This window comes from Protomyctophum bolini, assembly GCF_963924005.1.
Source record: "Protomyctophum bolini genome assembly, chromosome: 3".
Classification (NCBI taxonomy): Eukaryota; Metazoa; Chordata; class Actinopteri; order Myctophiformes; family Myctophidae; genus Protomyctophum; species Protomyctophum bolini.
The window spans coordinates 44,047,760-44,070,639 of record NC_137864.1 but is presented as its reverse complement, the minus strand read 5'-3'; the positions used below and the strand labels follow the sequence as shown (position 1 = coordinate 44,070,639).

Genomic DNA, 22,880 nt, shown 5'->3' with positions numbered 1-22,880 from the left:
TCAGAACGAGAAGTACTCTCAAAGATCACCAGAGAATTCATACAGGACATAAGCCCTACACCTGTGAGTGTGGGAAAAGCTTCAGCCGGAGCGGGAGTCTCAAACAACACCAGATAATCCATACAGGACAGAAACCCTACTACTGTGACCAGTGTGGGAAAAGCTTCAGTCAGAGCAGTCATCTCAAAAATCACCAGAGAATACATACAGGACAGAAACCCTACACCTGTGACCAGTGTGGGATAAGCTTCAACCAGAGCAGTCATCTCAAAAATCACCAGATAATTCACACAGGACAGAAGCCCTACACCTGTGAGTGTGGGGAAAGCTTCAGTCGGAGCAGTCATCTCAAAAATCACCAGAGCATTCATACAGGACATAAGCCCTACACCTGTGAGTGTGGGAAAGGCTTCAGTCGGAGCAGTCATCTCAAACGACACCAGATAATTCATACAGGACAGAAGCCCTACACCTGTGAGTGTGGAAAAGGCTTCAGCCAGAGCAGTCATCTCAAACAACACCAGATAATTCACACAGGACAGAAGCCCTACACCTGTGAGTGTGGGGAAAGCTTCAGTCGGAGCAGTCATCTCAAAAATCACCAGAGCATTCATACAGGACATAAGCCCTACACCTGTGAGTGTGGGAAAGGCTTCAGTCGGAGCAGTAATCTCAAACGACACCAGATAATTCATACAGGACAGAAGCTCTACACCTGTGAGTGTGGGAAAAGCTTCAACCGGAGCAGTCATCTCAAACTACACCAGAGAATCCATACAGGAGAGAAACTCTACTACTGTGACCAGTGTGGCAAACGGTTCAGGCTGAGCAGTCATCTCAAACGACACCAGAGAATTCATACAGGACAGAAGCCCTACACCTGTGAGTGTGGTATAAGCTTCAGATGGAGCAGTCATCTCAAACAACACCAGAGAATCCATGCAGGAGAGTAACCTGTGTGACCATGTTGGAAATGGTTCAGCACAAGCAGTGAGTTAAAAAAACAACCAAAAAACCTGGCTGCAGTTATGGTTGTATTGCCACCCCAATCAGCTGCACGGTCAATGGGTCGTACCACAGACAGACAGACAGACAGGGCCAGTCATTGGAGTGCTTAGACACCGCTCAAAAACTGTGTGAACCTGTTGATCCGCAAACTGTTAAACAACCCATTTGTTTGTTTCTATTAGTTACTGCGAGAGTGAGGTCTAGCCAACACTAACTCGGGACTAATGGATCTTTCCCCTCTCTTCTGTTCTCCTGTCTCCCAATTGCCCGTCAATCTATTGCTTATTTAATTATGTAGTATGCACAGCCTCTGTTCAATCAATCAATGATATCCTTATTATCCTGATATCCCGGACCTCGCTGCGTCTCATGCAATGTTGATGTAGGACAGTACACTCACTGGATTTATCTATCATTTAATGTTCTCTCATGTAACCTAGACTATTGTACACAAATATAAAGGACAGGGAAAATATGAATTGTCACCCTCAAATAACAACATTAAATAATAGACTAGAAATATTGTTGCTGAAGAAACAATGTGGGGTCGCTGCAAGCCAAAAGATTGTACAATAAATAGTACAGATGCAGTCAAGGTCCCCCCAAAAATATGAATCAACATTCATTTAGGCCAATTAATGTAATTTCAGGCTCATGATTATCTCCACTGCTCTCAGCTGGTTCCTCAAACACCTGTTTTTTGTACTTCTCCCCTGGGGTAATTGATGTTGGTAATTGGCAATAGATGATAATAATCTAATATGATGTGTCTAGTTATTTATAGAGCTAGCCTCTTAATTTTGATCTCAAAGTGCACCAGATTGAAGCATTTTCTTCGCAAATTTACTTTATTTTATTTCTAATACCATAATCATCATCATAGGTCAAATGTAATAACAATTACTACTACAACGACATTGAAGAGGCTTTGGATGTATAGTGGTGAACTTGAGTTGTCAGCTGTTGGGTGGGGGTGAGGAACTGTGATTTATATTTAATTGTATGTAATGTGTGTTTTTTTCTTCAGTTTTTTGTTTGTTTTGTATTCATCTTCTTTGAAGATTTTGTTTTAGTGTTTGTGCTGCCATTTGGGTGAATGAAAAAATATATGTGAATAATTGTTTTAAGAATACTATGTCGTAAAAATAAATCAATAAACATATGTTTAAAAAAAGAAACAATTACTTCAACTATTACCACCGATACCATCATACAGTATATCATTGCTATCATTCTCACTACTGTCCTACCCTCATAATTTAATGTACTAATTATCCTGTGATATACTGTATTTAGACAAGAGAATACGCTTGAGCAGTAATTTTAATTGATTGAGATATTTCTGCTGTGTTTGACATCGTCCATATTTTCACCCCACAGACAGAAATACACATAATATTCTGGGTTGTTGGAAGTTTAGGCCCATCTTAACTAAGGGTGCACGATTATGAAATTATGACCGATTGTACAGAGGACCACAATGGAAACAAGCCTATAGGGGCTTGGCCCAAAGCCTGTTAATAAAGGATTCAATCAATCAATACATAAATATAGCCTATACTCTTTTCCAAGTGTCTGTTTTCACAACTGAATGAGATGAGTACACAAATTAAATGTAGAAAAAATGTAGTGTATTTTTACATCATATTTGATTTGGCTTTTGTTCTAGACTAGAGGTACTAGACCATTTAGATTTATATTGAACTCATTGATTTTTTTTAATTTTTACTTTTTTCTTTCTTTGATGCTGAAAACCGATTAAATAATCAGGATACCGATATGGCATTTTTATGGCCGATATGGGCGATTCCGATAATGCTTCCGATTATATGGTGCATCCCTAATCTTAACTCGTATGCACCTTGCATTATTGGATGGCAGAATAGCCATGGGTGCAACCCAGACACACTATAGTTCAAACAGTGGTGGAAAGACTACTCAATTGTTTTACTTAAGTAAAAGTAGCAATACTGCAATGTAGAACTACTCTGAATTCAAAATGTACTTGAGTAAAGGTACAAATGTATTGGCATCAACATGTATACTTGTAGAAAGAACTCACTATGCAGAATGTCCAATTTTAAGGTTTTCAAATGTACAGCTATTTTCTTTTTTAAATATATTTTTTATCCCATGATTTTGTAACCCATTTTTCACCCCTGTGTCAATTATCTAATGTGATCCTGGGCTCTACACACCTGGCCAGGGGGAGGCAGTTTAGAGACCAGGATTACTGCATGTTTTTTGTGAGGGTACCTACCCTAGGGGACACGGGGAGAACATGCAAATTCCACACAGAAAGGCCCTTTCGCCAACCCTGCCTTGGGTAACTATGGGCATTGGGCACTGATGATGCGGAGGAGGAAACTTGCCGCCAGAACCCACAGCGTCACGAGCGGGAATCGAACCCAAGACCTTCTAGCTGTGAGGCGACAGCCCTACCAACTGTGCCTCCGTGCCCCCTATGCAGCTATTTTCAAATGGCTGATATGTAGGGCTGGAGTCGTTAACGTATGTTTTATAATAATAATCCAAATCGTAACTAAAGGTCCCTGCACACTGGACGCGTTTTCGGACCCTCGGAGGCGGTGCCTACTCGCACGTCACTTTCCCGTGTATAGCAGGGGAAATCATCTGTAAGTCCACTCGATGGCAATCATTTATTGGAGTGATCCAATATAGCGCTACATAACTTCCCTTTCCAGACCACGAATGCAGCATTTACTACATGGTGAAAGAAATGCAATTGCTTCTCCTTTCCATGCCATGCCGGAAGGCAGCATTCAGGAGAATTGCTTTTTTCCCCGAAGTCTCCTGAACTTGAACACAGTATTTTGCATTGAACAAATTAGTTTAGAAATCCATGTCGTATACACCGCATCTCTTTGATCTCTATAGCTAAAGAGTGCGCGAAAATTGCAGATCTACAAGCTCACAACGCGTTGTGCTCTCGACACGTTGTGAGCTTGTAGATCTGCTGGGCAATTTTTTGTCCAAAAGTGCCCTCTTACGGGATTTCAGCCCCTTCTTTCAGCCCCTCTCTGCACGTCCCTGACTAGAGTTACAGTATGCAATCTCTCAGAGTTGCAAAAACTGCTCGGAAACAAATTAGGAATTATGTTGAAAACGAAACAAGCAGTGCATAACCAATCCAAAGTGTTCTCGCTGGTGCAGTGCAACTATAGGCCATCCAGAAGTGTCCACGTCTCAGCTTAATTGTCTGGTGGGTGGCAGCAACACCCGATACCCAGGTGGGTACAAATCAAACGTGCGCTGAGGCAAGCAAACAAGTGCGTGTTTCCCCGTGACATCACCTGGCCCAGGGGTGATGAAATGGAGTCTCAACAGGTGCAGCGTTGGAAAATAATTAATCTCCAGGTCTAATGAGATCTTTTCAAAACATGCTCAAATTAATTAACAACAATGTTGTTGTCTTATTATTGGTTAAATCGGTTTAATATTGGCGTGCTCTGAAATCTCCATACCTCACCGAGTGTTTTTAAATGACTAATCTTCTGTTTTGGATTTATTTTGTTCCATTTTTCAACCTATCTTCCTATAATTGGTCTTCACTGTTCATGATAAAATAGCACAATTAAAGTATGTGTCTCATAAGAGGGCTGTGGGCAGTTCAGAACATCATCGATGGGGAATCCAAGATAATTGAAACTGCAGACTTTCCATTCTTGAACAGTTACGACGCTATAATGGAAGCCATCATCCCTGCGATAATACACATCTAAATATGCCAGTAAGACGCCCCGAGGGTGAGAACCGACCTCGCCCTAAAGGGCGAGGTCGCATGCACGCATCTGCCTGGGTGACGGCAGACAGCTGGGCGAGTGAGTTTCTGGCCGGATCCATACTATATATTACAAAATCGTCGCCCAAGTGCCAGGTCTGAGCCACATAACAGCAAGAACTTCACAGCAAGGGGAAGAGCAGGCTGTTCTTCCTGAGAAGTCTCAGATGGTTTGGTGTCTATCAGTCTGTTAAAAGTTAAAACGTGGAGATAAGAGGTTTCAGCCCGACAGCGGCGAAAGCATTGCCCTCTACTTTAGCCTGGGCTCATGAGATGGGTGAAGGATTACATAATGGCACGAGTTGGCACAGGGCAGGGGGGGGGGGGGGGTGGCATAGCACGTGTGTATAAAACGCAGTAACTGGACAAACAATTTGGGCAAGGGGGTTACAGACAGAGCAGGAGAGTCATGAGGGCTCCTCTAGGCATACGTTTGCTTTCATACCTGCACTTGACCGCAATATTGCACTCTTCTTTCTCTGCTTTGTCTTCCTCTCCTTGCGAGTTACAGGCACAGTTGTATACCCTCAACAGAATGTACAAAGACGGGGACTTTATTCTGGGTGGCTTGTTTGACATCTACCTCTCCCCCGTCTTCCCCGAGCTCTCTTTCAGCTCCAAGCCACAAGAACCTGATTGCTTCGGGTGAGTATCACAAACACAATAGCAAGAAGCAAGGCAACAAGGGGAACGATTAACCCATTTTGACCTGAGATCAGATTCTAAAAATGTCTTCTACATCCTGACAGTTTTCTGAAAAAGCTATGTTTCTATGTCAGTCGTTCTTCGATTTTTCAAAAATAGCAGATCTACAAGCTCATAGCGCCAAAAGGGGTTAGTTGATGTTGTATATTTCTGCAAAGATGCATACATGTATATAAAAGTTTTACAGTAGCGTTGTGTGTGTGTGTGTGTGTGTGTGTGTGTGTGTGTGTGTGTGTGTGTTAGTTTTAACATTGAAGGTTTCAGATGGGCCCAAACCATGGCTTTTGCAATCGCGGAGATCAACGGGAACACCAGCCTGCTACCTGACGTCACTCTGGGGTACAATCTCCATAGTAACTGTTTCACGCGTGGAGTTGCCTTCCGCTCAGCATATCAGTATATCAGTGGGAGAGAGGAACACATTAAGTTAAATGAGAGCTGTGTTAACTCCGTTAAGACGCTCGGATATCTAAGTGATCACTCGTCACATTCTGTTGCCATCGGCGGTTTCTTTGCTTTGTACGGAGTGCCCCTGGTAAGTGTCTTACTTGAACCCACATCACCAATTTCACATACCGTCACTGTCGGGCAGAAACCAGCAATCTCCATTCTTCAGCTTTCAGTAAATCAGTGCTATTGAACAGTACTTACGACGTTGTGTTCCGTTTTACAAATATTGAACCAGTGAAAAGTATTAAAAAGAACTTCTGACTAAACCTCCTAACTCGGTTTTCAACAGACTTTGACCCAGAGACCATACTATCCTGACTTGGAGAAACTTTTGTCTTCCTTAATTTCCTGGAAAGTAAATATGTTGGACATACTGTAGCTGGTTTCGATCTGCCTGACAGCAGAGACATGCCTAATTTAAGGTTATTTGGTTACAAATATATGATGAACAATGTATAAAAAAAATGAAATGAAAAACTAGAGTACATACAGGCAAGTGAATGGGGAGTGAAGGTTTTCCCTAAAGGTCAGAGTGCAAGGCAGGAAGGCATGCATCCAAGGTGCATATGTGCAGCATAGTCATGGGGACATTATGTGCAGCATAGTATTTGCTCCACACGCATGCTTTGCTTGCAGGGCAGTTTGTTCAAAATATGTAGCATATTACAGAACATAATGCGTGTTGCCTTTAACAGGTAAGCTACTATGCCTTTTGCACCTGTCTGAGTGACCGTAAGAAGTTCCCTTCCTTCTTCAGAACAGCGCCACATAACGCCGTCCAGGTGAATTTACGCACACAATAGATGTGATTGTTGGCATCAAATAGTTCATGTTCCACACATTTAACAAAAGCACTCCTCGTCTAGTGCTGTCATCAATATTGCATATCACCTCTCAAATGTGACTATTACTGCTCGAGCTGAACGTCTCTGTTGACAGTATTAAAAGATGATTGTGGAGATTCACCCTTATCAATATGTGAATAATCTCCTAAGCACGTATCCCTAGTACATTCTTTAATCAAGGTTCATCACCATGCTGGCTTGTGTTGATCATTTTTGTCAAAATATATATTTTTTGCTACGGACATATACAATTAGTAGGCAATAAAATTATTATATTACCAGCAAAAAGGGCAAGCCCTGAATGTTACGGTCTGTAACTCTGAGCGTGTACAAATGAAATGGTTCCATGTGTACACTCTCTTAGAGTTATGGTGGTCCTTGCAAATAGATTCCTAATATGCCATAGTGATATAGTATTAAAGAAGTGTCATGTACTGTACATACTATGAAGAAAACCTGGAGAATAGAAAATCTAAGATTTGACAAGACCACATCTGTCCGAGTGTCCATACACGGACATAATTGATGACACCTGTCTCTAATTCAACCAGGTGGAAGCTATGCTGCAGGTCATGAGACGCTTTGAGTGGACCTGGGTAGGAGTGCTGACTAGAGATGACGCCTATGGTCACGACGCTGCTCGGATCTTCCAGTCCGAGCTGGCCAAGTCTGGTTTGGGTTGCATGTCTTATTTGGTGTACATGCCCTGGGACAGTGACCCAGCCGAGCTCCAGAGGATTGTCTCTATGATGAAGAGATCCACAGCTCGTGTCATCATTTGTATTATATATGGGATCCGTATGACTAAACTCATGGAGGAGGTTGTGATGTTAATTTAGTGATTCATAATGATAATGAATGAATCGATAGTTTATAGATTGTTTTATCATCATTAGTAGTAGTAGTAGTAGGTATCTTTAGGATTATTATTGTTGTTCAATTCAATCAACAGGTGGTAAAGCAGAATTTGACAGGTCTACAGTGGGTAGCCGATGTGGGCTGGGCAAATGACCCTACTTTCCAGACTTCTGAGTTCATGCCGTATCTTAGAGGCACGCTGGGTTTCGCCATCCATCACGGAGATATACCAGGTCTTAGGGACTTCTTGTCACAAATACATCCTGGAAATGTCCATGACAACAACAAAGACAACATCATAGTGAGTCTTTTCTTTAATTTCAAGGCTGAAGCTTATAAGAAAATATTTTGTTGTTGGCATTGTAGTAGCCTCGATACCCAGGCTTTCATTTTGTCTGCGCGAAAAAGCATTGTAGCAGCTGTAAACGTTTCCTGTGCCGTCGTGCCATTGCCCTTTTTATTGCACAGCCTTGGGAGGATTGAGGAATGGGCGGGGGGGGGGCTTCTCAAGGATTACTTTGGCTAGTTCGTTCAAGTGTCTGATTGTCTTGAGGAAGAATATCTTTAGTAGTATACTACCAGTGGCCTTGTGAGTGCTGTATCATCTGAAACAGTGATGATTCTGTGAGCTTTGCTGACACAGCGTTCATCGCATTACGTTCAGCTGTCCCACAATAAATTAATTGTTTAATATTTAATATGCCAATTAATTCATTCTTATGTCTGTTCTTAAATATTATTTTTTGTATTTATTCTGATGTCCGTTTTTAAATATGCTATCTTTTGTAATTATGTTTCTGTTTAAGACCCCTTTTTATTTCTCCAGGTGAGGCAGTTTTGGGAGAACACATTTAACTGCAAATTTGCAGCCCTTCAGTCAGAGTGGGTGGCTGCTGGTGGAAGGGTGTGCACTGGACAAGAGGACCTCAGATCGGCAGAAACTAAACTTCTGGATATGTCTGATCTCAGACTGGAGTACAGTGTGTACAAGTCTACGTATTCTCTGGCCCACGCCCTCCATGACATGCTGCAGTGTGTGCCAGGAAGAGGGCCTTTCCCTGGGCACAGCTGTGCCAATTTGCAGACCATCCAGCCATGGCAGGTGCAATATTAACACATACCTTGTCAATGTTTCTAGTTAGATTTAATTTAGAATAATAATGAATGTATAAATATGGCGTTGGATTAAAATTATCATGTATGGCTGCACCGATATATCGGCCGTATATCGTATCGGGCGATATTTGCCTCATTGACTGCCATCCGGTGTACCGTATATTATTGCAGCGCATGTATATCTGCAATTTTCAGCACCCTAGCGCACAGCCATGTGGCCCATAGGGCAGCCATGTGGCTCATAGGGCAGCAGCCTATCTGCTGTTACTGTAGCGTCATCTTAGATTTAGACTGAGCGTCCGCACTGAGATTATGAGGTTGGTTTTGATGCCTCCCTGCTTGGCACTCTGCATCAATGGATTGGATTGGGGTAAGTCCCTGTGACATACCAGTGTCATGTCCAGGGGGTGATACTTGTACAATGCGGACCCATGTTTATAGTCTTTGTTATAGGAGGCTTGTGGAGAACCCGCCTGGCGCTTTCTGAATATATTTTCACCCAAACATTCGCAGGAATGGCCCTCACATCTAGGGTGCGGTCGAATATAGGCACTGAGCGCACTGGTGCCAATACAGAAATACATCAGTGAGCTCCCGGTGCGTATATCCGAACGCACCCCTAGAGTTCTATCTGTTGCAAGGCTCTCACACCTTCGTCACATGGCAGATCCACAGTCTATAGAGGCCTGCCCCCAGAGGCAAATTCAAAGGAAACAAACGGCAGATGTTTCTCCTTTTTTGCCGATGGGTTCCCAGATTGCTCGGAACCTGATGATTGATGAAAGACCTTCTTTTTTTTGATGGGCGCTAGCCCCTCCTATGTCTAGCTTTTAGTGTGTGTGCATTAAACGCCATTGACATCGAAGGGAAAACTTACGTCATATGTAAACGATGACCTTTCAACTTTTACAACTGAACAGTGTGCCTTGTATTCGCCTGAAGTACTTCCCTACAGTGTCTCAACAGAAGGAAGGAAATTAAAACCTATGACACATTGATATCAAATGACACTTTCAGTTGGCTATACTTACAAAATAATTACAAAATTACAAAACTCTCTTACACGTGTGTTGTATGTTCAAACTTGAACTACTAAAATGTAGACAGTCCCTGTCAGTGTCACGTTTGTGTATTTTGTGTCTTATTTTCTTCATTGTTTCTCATCACCATTTCTAGCTTGTGTATTACCTGGAAAGGGTCAACTTCACCACATCATATGGTGAGCAAGTATCATTTGATGAGAATGGTGATCCTGGTGAACCAATCTGTGATATCATCAACTGGGTGTGGCTCCCCGACGGAAGCACAAATATTCAGACTGTAGGCATGTTCATTAAGTCCCCCTCCAGAGGTGAAGAACTCATCCTTGATGAAGACAGAATCTTCTGGAGATTTGAATCCACAAAGGTCACTTTGTGCAAAGTAACCTAATGTTGAGACAAAGTGACAAAGGTCACTTTGTGTAAAGTAACCTAATGTTGAGACAAAGTGACAAAGGTCACTTTGTGTAAAGTAACCTAATGTTGAGACAAAGTGACAAAGGTCACTTTGTGCAAAGTAACCTAATGTTGAGCTCACGATGTGAATGTCATTTTGGTTTAGACTGAAATTGATCATTGCTACTTTCCTCTAGGCGATTCGGTCGGTGTGCAGTGAGAGCTGTTCCCCTGGGACCCGGGTGGCCATGAGGAAAGGAGAACCTGTCTGCTGCTTTGACTGCATTCCGTGCTCTGAGGGAGAGATCAACAATGAGACTGGTAGATTTGTATTATATGTGTACAGAGTATAGACGGTTTTCTTTAGAATGATACTGTACTTGTTGTCTGTCTATTTAAGCTTGCCCTCTTTGTTAAGACTCTACAGAGTGCACCAGTTGTCCAGAGGACTTCTGGTCCAGTCCCCAGCGTGACCGCTGTGTCCCTAAGATAGTGGAGTTCCTCTCCTACCACGAGGCCCTGGGTATCTCCTTGACAACCATCTCATTGCTAGGCACAATTATCTGTGCCATTGTCATGGGAATCTTCATTCATCACCGAGACACACCCATGGTGCGCGCCAACAACTCGGAACTCAGCTTCCAAACTTTGCTGTCACTCAAACTATGTTTCATGTGTTCCCTTCTGTTCATTGGCCGTCCCATGCTCTGGACTTGTCAGCTGAGGCATGCAGTATTTGGGATCAGCTTTGTGCTGTGTGTCTCGTGTATCCTGGTCAAGACTATGGTGGTGTTGGCCGTGTTCAAAGCCTCCAAGCCAGGGGGTGCAAACATTATGAAGTGGTTCAGTGCTAAGCAGCAGAGAGGTACAGTGCTGGTTCTTACTTCCATCCAGGCAATAATCTGCATAGTCTGGCTGGTATCTGCCTCACCAACTCCTCATAAAAACACACAATACCTCAGTGGTAAGATAGTCTATGAGTGTGAAGTGGGATCAACAGTTGGTTTTGCGGTGTTACTAGGTTATATTGGTTTACTGGCACTCCTCAGCTTCGTCCTAGCATTCTTGGCAAGGAATCTTCCAGGAAACTTCAATGAAGCCAAGCTAATCACTTTCAGCATGTTGATCTTCTGTGCCGTGTGGATAGCCTTCATCCCAGCATATATAAGCTCTCCAGGAAAATATGCAGATGTAGTGGAAGTGTTTGCTATTTTAGCGTCTAGTTTTGGCCTTTTACTGGTGCTGTTTGGACCAAAGTGTTATATAATGCTTTTGAAACCTGAGAAAAACACTAAGAAGTTCATTATGGGTAAGGCATAGTAACATAAATTGAATGACAATATATGCCCTCTGTCTGTATTTTAAATCAATAATTGTAAATGAATACATTTTATTGCTGATAAAGTTGTTGGCAGTAGATTCTGTTCGAGTCCTAGATGCAAATTAACATGTATCATCTACTATCATGAAGTAAAAAGTTGATTACCCTCCATTAAAGGCTAAGTTTGGTGAATGTAGAACTGTATATATTTAAAATACTAAATTATTGATAGCACATTAGCACTGCAGATACAGTATGTCCAGTTGTCACTTGGGAGCCACGCTTTACTCATCAGAATTGGAATCAATGTGCAGGTAAAACAGTGAGTTTACCATAAGAAAGAATTCCATAAGAGAAAGGGGAGAAGAGGAGGGGGAAGGTCAAAGAGAGATCAATAACAATTAAAAAACTAATCATCTGAAACTGGTTATGTGTACACACACGCCAAATCAGAGACTGCACACACACAGACAGAGTCACAGAGACTACAGCGAGCCATCATAGAGAATAGAGATCATCGATTCATCATCATTAGCCCAGAGTCTAAAACCTGAGCTACATCATCATATAGGCCTAGATCAGATTACAGACTGCAGCCGCAGCAGCACCACTTACGCACTTAACGTGGGTCAGCTCAGCTGTACAACAGACAACAACAACAACCGGACCAACACACAGACAGTCAGTCACTGCAGTCTACATGTTTATTTACCTGGTTGCAGCTGCCGCAGTTCACGCTGACGCATTTTCTTTTCCTCGTATGCAGAAGGATAAACTCGCTTCATAGATAGAATCTGTTCTGTCTCAAAACAAATTCAGCAAACACTTTGAAAGGGGGGCGGGCCTCGCGGGGAAAATATACGTCTGTCATGGTACGCCGTTAAACGTAGAGGCCCTTTCCGGCTCTGAGGCGCGTGTGTGAGTATAATAATATATGTATGACATCAGCTTTTTTTGTTATGCTGATTGGCTGAAGAGGTTGTCTGTCAACACTTTACAGTGTGTGTGTGTGTGTGTGTGTGTGTGTGTGTGTGTGTGTGTGTGTGTGTGTGTGTGTGTGTGTGTGTGTGTGTGTGTGTGTGTGTGTGTGTGTGTGTGTGAGAGAGACACATACTTCCCACAGATTACAACCACACACGGAGATTTTGAAAACATGACCAATGACAAAAAACTCCCATATCTGCTGGGCGAAGTACAACAATGTGCAAACACAGCAGCAAGATTTGGTGATATGCATACATCAAACATACATGCAGCTGACACAATATCACAGAGGATAACTGTAATCTTCCTTTGGACTGACAGCAAACAGACTGTACATTGTATTACTCTACTGTTTTACTTTTACAGTAAGAAAGAAACTAATGCAACAACTCATACTACCAATTCTTGATTATGCAGATGTAGTATATCAGACTGCCCCTAAAACAATTAAACCTTCTTCCCTTGAATTCAGTATACAACCGTCTATGCAGATTTGTCCTTGACTGCCCATATCTGCCCACCACTGTACCTTGTACGAAAATCTCAATTTACCATCTCCCACCTCAAGAAGACAGCAGCACTGGCTGCATTTAATCTTTAAATGTATTCATTTCAATTATCCACAGTATTTGAAACAGCTTATGATACCATACACTTCTACACATCAATTTAGACATTGCTCACAGGTTTACTTTAATATACCCACATCAGTTGGCAAAAAAACATTTATGTTCAAAGCTCCTTGTGATTGGAACAATCTACCTGTCCATATTCGTTCAATAACATCCTTTCATTTGTTTAAAACTGTGCTGTCCTCTCATCTTGAGACTGACTACCTGTTCATGTTTTCAGTAATTATCACTGTAGCACTGTAGCCTATGTGAAATGTTGTTTTGTTGCAGTTTTTTTGTTTTGCTGTTGTTCGTTTCTTGTTTATCTAGGAATTGTATTGTTTTGTCTTGCTTTGTCTGGTTGAATTGTTTGTAAAAAAGTGTCTATGTATGAAGTGTACTTTGTGAATTGCGGACCCCCTTGAAAACGAGATGGTTCATCTCAAGGGATTGTTCCTAATAAATACATTTCAGACTACTGAGTACTGACATACGTGTCAAGCTACAATGTCACTGGCATTATGTAGGGCCAAAAACATAGACGACACTCAACCTCGTTCCCTTTGACAGTGCATTTATTAGCTGATCATTTACATTAATGGACAATAGAATACACACACACACACACACACACACACACACACCACAGGCTACAGCGTGGGACATGTTGGCTTTGGGCCTCTGGGATTTACAGACCATGAAATGCAGTCAAGGTCACCATCCACAGCTGTGCCCATTTCAGTATCGAGCCTCACTCATCATCATCACACTGGTGGGCGAGTTTAATTTGGCACTCCGCCAAAAGTTTTTTTACTGTGCATCAGAAGGATATTGTTCCCTCGGACGCATGGCAACTAATAAAATGTGCTAAAGGATACTGGGCACCTTCATTCCCCTCAACCATCGGCAAATGCTGGTCTCGGTAAGCCAGGTGCTTTTTGGCAAAACAGCCCAGCTCACGGCTCAGCTATTATCGGTATGCGATGCCTTGGTATGATGGAGCATAAATCCGGCAAGATGTTGTATGATTCAACAACAGAACATAAGATCCATCGCTTATTTCAGATATGCCCACATTTGTTTTTCACTGGGCTGCCTGCCAGTCATCAAAATGGTAAATAAGTATTACTTAAACATCCTAACCATTCTAGGAAGACACTCATCAAATGATGGTTGGTTATTTGACAAATTGGCTTGTGATCTTCTAATATACAGTGCACAACTTCATTGGCCAATAAACAAAATTGGTGCAGCATTTTGCTGCTGGCCAGTATGTGCGCCCTGCACATGACCAAGTTGAACAGACAGATGCAGTTTCAGAATAATAGCATTGATAATGATAATGTAAAGTTACACAGCTACCTCATATGTTGTAGTGACTACAATTACATAGTATGCGACGTGTTAAGTTGAATGCATTTGGACAGGGAATAACCGCTTTGACAAAGTGTGCAGTGAATTGAAGCACTCAGAATTATGGCCACATATTATTAGCTGTAATGTCAATGTTACACACATCACCTGAAAGTCCACAACCTGTAGGTACAGTATATAATGTATTTGACTCCCAACACATAAAAAAAAAAGTAATGTATTTCACATTGTGTGGTCCCTCATCTAACAAACTAAATTGGTCTCAAGATAAAACTTATTCCACCACTCAGAACCTTTAACCCATTCTGAACGGGAACCCGTTTTGGTGTTAGCATCATGTCGTGCTTTAGCTATTGAAAAATAGCAGATCTACAAGCTCATAGCGCGCCACCGAGTGGCGCGCTATGAGCTTGTAGGTCTGCTATTTTTGAAAAATCGAAGAGCGACTGACATTTTTAGAATCTGATCTCAGGTCAGAATGGGTTCATCAGACCAGTGTGTGTCCAGTGGAAACCTCGTATGAATCTGATCTCAGGTCAGAATGGGTTAAAAGAATTTTACAGTACACTGAAACATAAAACACTTCATGGCTTTAGTTTAAAAAATAAAACATTGCACACCAAAAAAATAAAACTGTAGCCTTTGTTGTAAACATGGGTATACTTATTCACATTTTGCTCAAGTTTGTTCCTCTAAAAACAGATGATCAATACTTTAAGAATGGTTCAGTCTGGGGGAATTCCATTTCTTTATCCATCTAAAAAAAAAGCAATTCACATTCATTCCTGCACAACTTCTGTGACTTGAGTACTTATTGGCAACCTTTTAATGCCTGAACATTTTCAAATTAGTCTTTGGCTGGAGGTTGGAGCGACAATATTGCTGCCAACTCTTTCTTTTAATCATATTTTCATCTATTAAAGTGGAATGATTCCATTTCTGACAATAGAAAAGCAATGAATACAAATAATAATGAAGAGAATTTGTTTTTAGAGCTTTGATTTAGGTCCAGAAGTAGTTGCAAGGGAACAGATGATTTAAAACTTGACTGCCAGCAGAAGGTAATCTTGATCTAACACTAGCAAAGGGCTGGAACCTAATAGCACTAGTCAAACACCATCAATAAACTCATCACATAATTTCCATTAAATCCCATTTACACACTCTGTTGTGTTATTTCACACGGGACAACGATTCAGCCTCTGTGAGCATCAGTCATTATGAACTGAAATGAAGCATTTTGTATGCTGCTTTAGGTTTATGGGCTCTATGCGCCTTGTGTTCTTCAGGACGCCTAGAGTTGGAAACAAGAGAAATCAACTCAAAGCACATACAGTAGGCACTCCAGATCGCTGCTTTTTCCACCACTGTCCAAATTGGATGAGTTGGGGCGGTGGTGGCTCAGGGGTAGAGTGGCACAATCTCTGTAAAGCGCCTTGGATAAAGGCGCTATATAAATGCACCATTTACCATTTTGAAAGGTGGTGAACAGACAAGAGATTGCTCCGTCTACAGACAATTCCTGTATGATCACAGCGATTGCGTCCATGGTGGTCATAGAGCGCATAAATCCAGTACCGTTGCTACAGTTGCTACAATGTCAAAGCAAATTCCTATGTGTTTTACACAATGGCAAATAAAGGTATCTGAATCTGAATACAGGACAAGCAGACATACAGTACAGTAGGGGCCAATTAGCATTTATGAACATTTTCAAATGAAAGCAGCTGTGTGTCTCAGACATGTTGTCGTGGACATTGTCATTGACACTGGACTGTAGTTTTGAGGAATGCTTGAAACTAATATGCATCTAAAAATGAAGTATTGAGCTTCCTCTATGGTAAAAAAGGGAAAACAAGGAAAGAAAAAAGTCTGGTTGCTGATGGCGCATATATACCTGATCTGGTGTGTCTGAGCTTTGAGAGCCTAATGCAATTAAACCCAGTGTCCCTTTCCCTTATTCTAGTGAAAACCATCTGCGAACATAGCGGCCCATGTGTCATTGCCCACTACATTTGAATGCTTACAGAAAGTACAAAACGATCACACTTCAACCGCATGATCCCTAGCATCCCTTTAACCTTTTAATCCGGGCACGTCAGAATAGGCAAACCTTTGGCTTAAATAGCCGATCTACAAGCTTACATCACGTTGCCATCGTATCACTGTGATCCTGTAGATCGGAGATTTTCAGCGAATAGATTTACTGTAGAGTGAAAGAGTATAGAGCCCTGTGGGGACTCCGGTCAAGTTCAAAGTACTATACATTAGGGTTTAAGTGGTTAAAATGCAGTCTATGGGTGTTGTACTGTACACATGGTTTAAAGCAATGACTTTTCCAAATGTGTGATTTGAGAAACTGAGTGTTTCCTAAACAATTAGCACACTATGTAGAATTGAATTCTTATGTTTTGTTCTATGTTCTACATTCAACATTGAGGCTTTTAACCTTTGCTTTTATGACATTTCTGAGACCGTTAGGGCTTTTGGAAGATGCTTTTGAACGTGATTTGTTTGACCAATTCAACCACTCCTAAATCTAATGTATTCTATTGTCAGTTTTGAACATTTTCATTACACATTAATCTTAAAATAACTACTGTAAAAATCTAACATAGCCCACCTACAAGCTCAAAACGCGCCACAGACGCATCGATTCCTCCTGTGGAATCCAAATGACTGAGAGAGAACCATGTGTACATGAAACTCCTAAAAAGTGCAGGAACTGCCCTTGTACGCTAAACTCCTTTATCTCTCCAACCATCACACTTCAGCAAGACAACACATTATTACAGTCACTGTTGTCTGGCAGAAACCTCGACATAATGTCAAATAGTTTTTTTTAACGTACATGGATGCCCTCCTCCATCATACTACACTAACTACAGTGTCACACAAAAGTAGCAAAAACAGCCCATGCTCACCATGCGTCATCACTGACTCACTACGAGACACATTGTGAGCTATTCCTTTGCTACTTTTGGGAGCTTGTAGATCTGCCATTTAAATGAAACAAAAAGTGAAAGTGGTTCATGTGTCTTGTGGGTTTTGTAGATATTGGAACAACGAAAAGTATTAATAATTACGAACATGACTAAATAATAACTACACTGGTTCCATTGGAACACATTTTTCAATTTCACGAAAAGTAACAGTTTTGAAAGTATTGAAGCTGTGACGGTTTCCACCCGACAGCGGTGATAACAAAGTTCCTCGCTCATAATAATAACACAACGTTAGTGTGAACGGCCACGACTGAGCGATGAAGTTAGCGTTGTACTAAAATCCGACTACCATTCCATTCTTCTATTCGACAGTCGCTCCTTTAAAACAGTGAACTCAGCAGCCAGGATTAATCCCTTAAAGTCGGTCATACCAGCCCCGACAAAAAAAAAAAGGATAATTTCGTATTAAAAAAGAAGAAGAAAGCCAGATACCAGAGGATTTCCCCTCATTTCGATACTTCCACATTAAAGTAGGACTTCAACCATTTTGAACCGTATCTTCATATAATTGATTTGGTCCTCAGTACTGATGTTCATCATAAGAGGCCACAATTCATTTCCATCGACTCACTCTCATCGCTGCGCTGTGGATGATGCCACTGCCCAACAGTGACATCACCATGCTGAAATAAAAGCCATTGCATTAATCAAAAATATAAAACCAACGTGTGTTTTGAAATGACCAAACCTGCGTACCAATACAAATGATGTCACTGGTAGTCAGGTCAGGTTCTGTACTGTCCACGGCCAGTGAATATACATGGAAATGGTGTCATCTTACAATGAGCATTAGTGAGGACCAAGACGTATGAAGATAAGGTTGAAAATGGGCGCAGTGCTCCTTTAAATGCATGTCGTACCTTTGTGAATTGGTTTGGGTGAGTTGCAGTCTCTCCCTGGGTTTCCAGCCAGACAGAATATGGGTTTGATTTCCATTCAGGCAACGGTGAGGGCAGCCTTCGTCCTAGTCCGGGTCCTTGCCATAGTCCTCGCCGCTAGACGAACGGCTGCAGAGGTCGGCCACGCCCGACTCGTGGTCACTGCAGGTCGAGAGGTCGTCGGGGTCGCAACCCTTGATCGGGGGAGGCGACCCTAAAGGCAGGGTCAGAGCCGGGTCCTTGGTCAGAGTCTTACGACTGGTTGATCCAGAAGTGAAGGTGTTGCTATAGTTCTGTGCCGGGCTGGCGATTGGATATATGTAAGAAGTGGGCGGGTCCGGCCCGCAGTATCGTAGATGTGATTGGCTAAACTTCCTCCTCGGAACCTCGACCTTCTGCCACGTGATTGGTTTCCTGGTCAGGGCCGCTATCCTCTGCAGTTGAGGAAGGAAGGAAAGAAGGAAGGATGTTAGATCTAAATGCCTTCCGAGGAAACAGATCTTTAATTGTGTTGTTCATCGGTAATGTGAAAGAAAAACATAGTGGAAGTGTGCATTATTGATATTCTCCGTATGTCGCTACCCGGTTGAGCCTTGTATCTCTCAAAGACAGTCTTTTAGCACATAAACAAATGCAAACAAAGCTTCATCTGCCAATAGATAACACCACAAAACCCAAAACGGGACAAATATCAACTTCATGTTGATTTAACATGAATTTGAAGACGCAACGTAGCAATACATTCATGACCAAGTTACACATCCCAAGCTTCTACCAAAGTGTCCTATTGCTTTAACTGTTGCACCCCACCTACATCCTATTCATATTTACATTATGATATAAATATTATTCATATTTGAGATGACAAAAATGTCATGTTGATGTAAGGTTTGTGGGGTTTAGTGTTGATTTGTTGACTAAAACTATGACGAAACATCTTCGTCGACTACCTTTTTTCACAGAGGAAAACCAAATAAATAAAACAATATAAAAAGTAAGCTACAGTATGACGACTATAACTATGACAAAATAAATATATTGACATTTTCGTCAGCACACTAGTCAGGGTCAGGGACTCGTTGAGAAGAGATCCAGTAGAACAAGAAGACAAGTCATTTCATGCTTGGTTAAGACAATCTGCAAGCGACACGTTGTGAGCTTGTAGATCGTTCTATTTTCAGCATGCAACCAAGTGTAAAACCAGGCATTACGACGCCATCAAGGCCAATACACAGTAGACTAAATCAGTGTGTGGATTTAGTAGACTACAATCGCATGATATTTAAATCAACAAAATTAAAACAAAATTACATTTTATTCAAAAGACTATGACTAATGACTAATATAGAGCGTCGCAGTCCCAGGAAATTATTCCCTGCTCATTTTCCTCATAGACATTTCAAAAAGTATTTATTTAAAGACTCCTAAGCGTCGTAGCCAAGTTGTGTGAAATCATGACAACAAACAAAAACTTTCGGGCTGAACAAATAATTAGAAAGAAGAAGAAGACGGCAGGTTACAACACTTTATATAATTATTTGTTTGGTCCAAAATAGTGTTTATCGTCATGATTTGTCACAACTCGAGTTGGCTTCGTACGACGCTTAAAAGGTCTTTAGTTTAACCCATTCCGAACGGGAACCCATTTTGGTGTTAGCATCATGTTATGCTTTAGCTATTGAAAAATAGCAGATCTACAAGCTCATAGCGCGCCACCGAGTGGCGCGCTACGAGCTTGTAGGTCTGCTGTTTTAGAAAAATCGAAGAACGACTGACATTTTTAGAATCTGATCTCAGGTCAGAATGGGTTAATCAGACCAGTGTGTGTCCAGTGGAAACCTCGTATGAATCTGATCTCAGGTCAGAATGGGTTAAATAAATACTTTTTGAAATGTCTATGGGAAAAATGCATTGGGAATTATCCCCTGGGCCCTGGCGTCGTCATGAAAGGGGGGCGGGACTGCGATGCTCTATTAGTGGGGGTTGGTTCAGAGTGGGCGTGGAGGGGTGGGTGTGTCGTATGCCTTGTCTGGAGGCCGGGGGGTGGTGGTGGTGGGCGGTTCCTCCGGGCGGTACCTCCTGGTGATTGGTCAGCTCCTCCTCCAGCCGCTGTGACTCCTCCCTGACGGCAGACAGGCAGTCGGCAGGCGTCTGGCGGGGCGGAGGGGGGCGGGGGGGTTTCTCCATGTGGTTGTAAAGACCCTTCCACATCCTGAGGTGAGGGGAATAAGAAGGGGACATGTGTAATGGCAATCCTTCCCTTCAGATTTTGTTGCCCATTACTTCACAGGTGGTGAAAGTGGTCGTACGCAGCAGTGCACACAGAAACATGAAAGATGGATGTCCAGTCGTAGAGCTTAGTTTGCCTGTATTTATTGAAGAGTTGTGCAGTTTGAGATGAACATACCAATATAGCGATTATCCTGTTATTCTGGCTGCATGGTAAGCTGTATGGTAAGCTGTATGGTAAGCTGTATGGTAAGCTGTGGCTGCATGGTAAGAACGGTGTGCTCCCACCATACCCTGTGTCTAGTTCCTGCCTAGTGCCCCTGTGTGTCACCTTTATAAGTGCTCACCTTCTATCATCTGTGTTTCTAAAGCCCGCCACCAGGTGGTCAAAAATAATACTGGTAATAATAATACAAATAATGCCTCTCTTCTAATGGCTCCTACAACATGTATACTAAACAGTATGTCAGCGTGGCATTTCTGACACAGTGTTAACATTCGTTCTTCCAAAAGTTCCACGGGAACCGTCCCGGGACCAGTGTCGTTTTTGGCAGCAAATTTAGATTTTAGTTTTGGTCATGGTCTTTTGAATAGTTCTCATTTAGTCATAAGATTTTAGTCGAATACATTTTACAGTTGATTTAGTCGACTAAAATGTATTTTGGTGGCCTTGATGCCGTCGTAATGATTGATTTTACACTTGCTGAAATTAGCCTATCTACAAGCTCACAGCGCGTCGCACTGTGACGCGCTGTGTAAAATGACTTATACTGGATCTGGTCTGGTCTTAGTTTTAGTCGTCATAGCTTAGTTTCCATTTAGTTTTCGTCAGTGGAAAAAGGTGGTCGACCAACATTTTTCGTCTTAGTTTTAGTCGACGAAATCAACAGTGCCCGGGACGTAAACCGGATGTGGGGAAACGATGTGTGTTGTGACAGACGCTCGTCTGTTCTTTCAGCTCAACTAAGAATCAGCGCGACCTCGCAGCTACTACGGTATGTTAGCGCAAGCATAAAAATCTCGATTCCATTCACCTGGTTTATTCCCATTGCCGCAGTTCCTCCAAACACAGCTGCTGCTACAGAACTAGAAACTTCAGGCCGAAACGTCAAAATAAAATGCCCAAATTAGCCATTTCCCCCCCGTCTCTAAGTGTGTCCGAGTATAAACATGGCATCAGTGTGTTTGTTCCTCAATGGACGTAGTGCATTAACTCACTTGAAGCAGTAGGGGGAGGTGTTGGGCCTCAGCACGCCCTGTGTCTGGCTCTGCTCAGCCTTGTACAGTGGGTTGGTGTACTGTGCCTTGTCCTTCCACAGCTGACCCCATACCGAGTGACTCCGCTCCTGAAGCCTGAGGACCGCGCACACACACACACACACACACACACGCACGCACGCACGCACGCCACGCACACACACACACACACACACACACAGACACACACACACACACACATTTTAACCACTTGAACCCATACAGTATAATATCCTTAGTTGACTGGGCTCCACCAAGTACATACTATCTCTGCTAGTATTTCCCTCTCTTCACCAAAAATAGCCAATAGACAAGTTCACAACGACGCGACTATTTCGAGCATGAAGATATCTCCACAAGCATCGTGAGCTTGTAGACGAACCATTTTCACTACTTTTGCCGCGACACTGTCATGCGACAAAGTGGGGTTCAATAGCACTGACCTCGTTGCGAAACGTCGTAACAACCATGGCCGACGTACGTACGTGCGTGCGTCCTCCCTACCTCATGTCGAGCCGCTCCTTCTGGCTGTTGCCCAGGAAGGTGCCGTACTGGCAGGAGTAGACGTGCGTGTGGATGGCGAGGAGGAAGCGCTCGTTAAACTCAAAGGCACAGGGGAACTGCTCCGACAGCTGCCACACGCACTCCAGGAACTGGTCCATGACCGGAGACACCTCCTTGGGATCGCCGTCCAGGTGGGCGTACCTACGAGGAGGAGGAGGAGGGGGAGGGAAACACGTTGGCATAATATTGGCCAATTGATCATCTGTGGCATATTGTTGTTGTGTTTCTCTCATAAATTGAACATACTACTACAGCGTCACACGAAGAGATGTGCAAGCTCACAATGCTCTTCAGAACGAGGTTACAGGGTGGATCACCCACTGTTTTCCTACAAACTGGACACTCAGAAGCTGTGGCTACATAACAGGAGAACAGGATCTTTAAAGATGTCGCAACACACATACGTAGGACAGGCAACATCATCTTCTGAAAGAGAC

The 22,880-nt window shown here is 42.5% G+C and overlaps 1 protein-coding gene across 2 annotated transcripts in view; it reads right to left on the bottom strand.

Annotated features, from left to right (window-relative positions):
- Nucleotides 1-15,062: 15,062 nt before the first annotated feature.
- LOC308312715 (phosphatidylinositol-3-phosphate phosphatase MTMR7-like) overlaps nt 15,063-22,880 on the bottom strand; it is a 22,309-nt gene continuing 14,491 nt past the window's right edge. Inside the window, exons 11-14 of one of the 2 annotated variants that reach the window (XM_080759417.1) lie at nt 22,384-22,584; nt 21,841-21,975; nt 20,470-20,605; nt 15,063-18,827 (exon numbers count right to left, since the gene is read on the bottom strand). In XM_080759417.1, the coding sequence (XP_080615543.1) occupies nt 18,480-18,827; nt 20,470-20,605; nt 21,841-21,975; nt 22,384-22,584 (820 nt within the window). In that variant the 3' untranslated portion in view covers nt 15,063-18,479. Of the gene's footprint in view, nt 18,828-20,417; nt 20,606-21,840; nt 21,976-22,383; nt 22,585-22,880 lie in introns of both variants that reach the window. The other variant, XM_080759418.1, reaches the window with a different exon arrangement.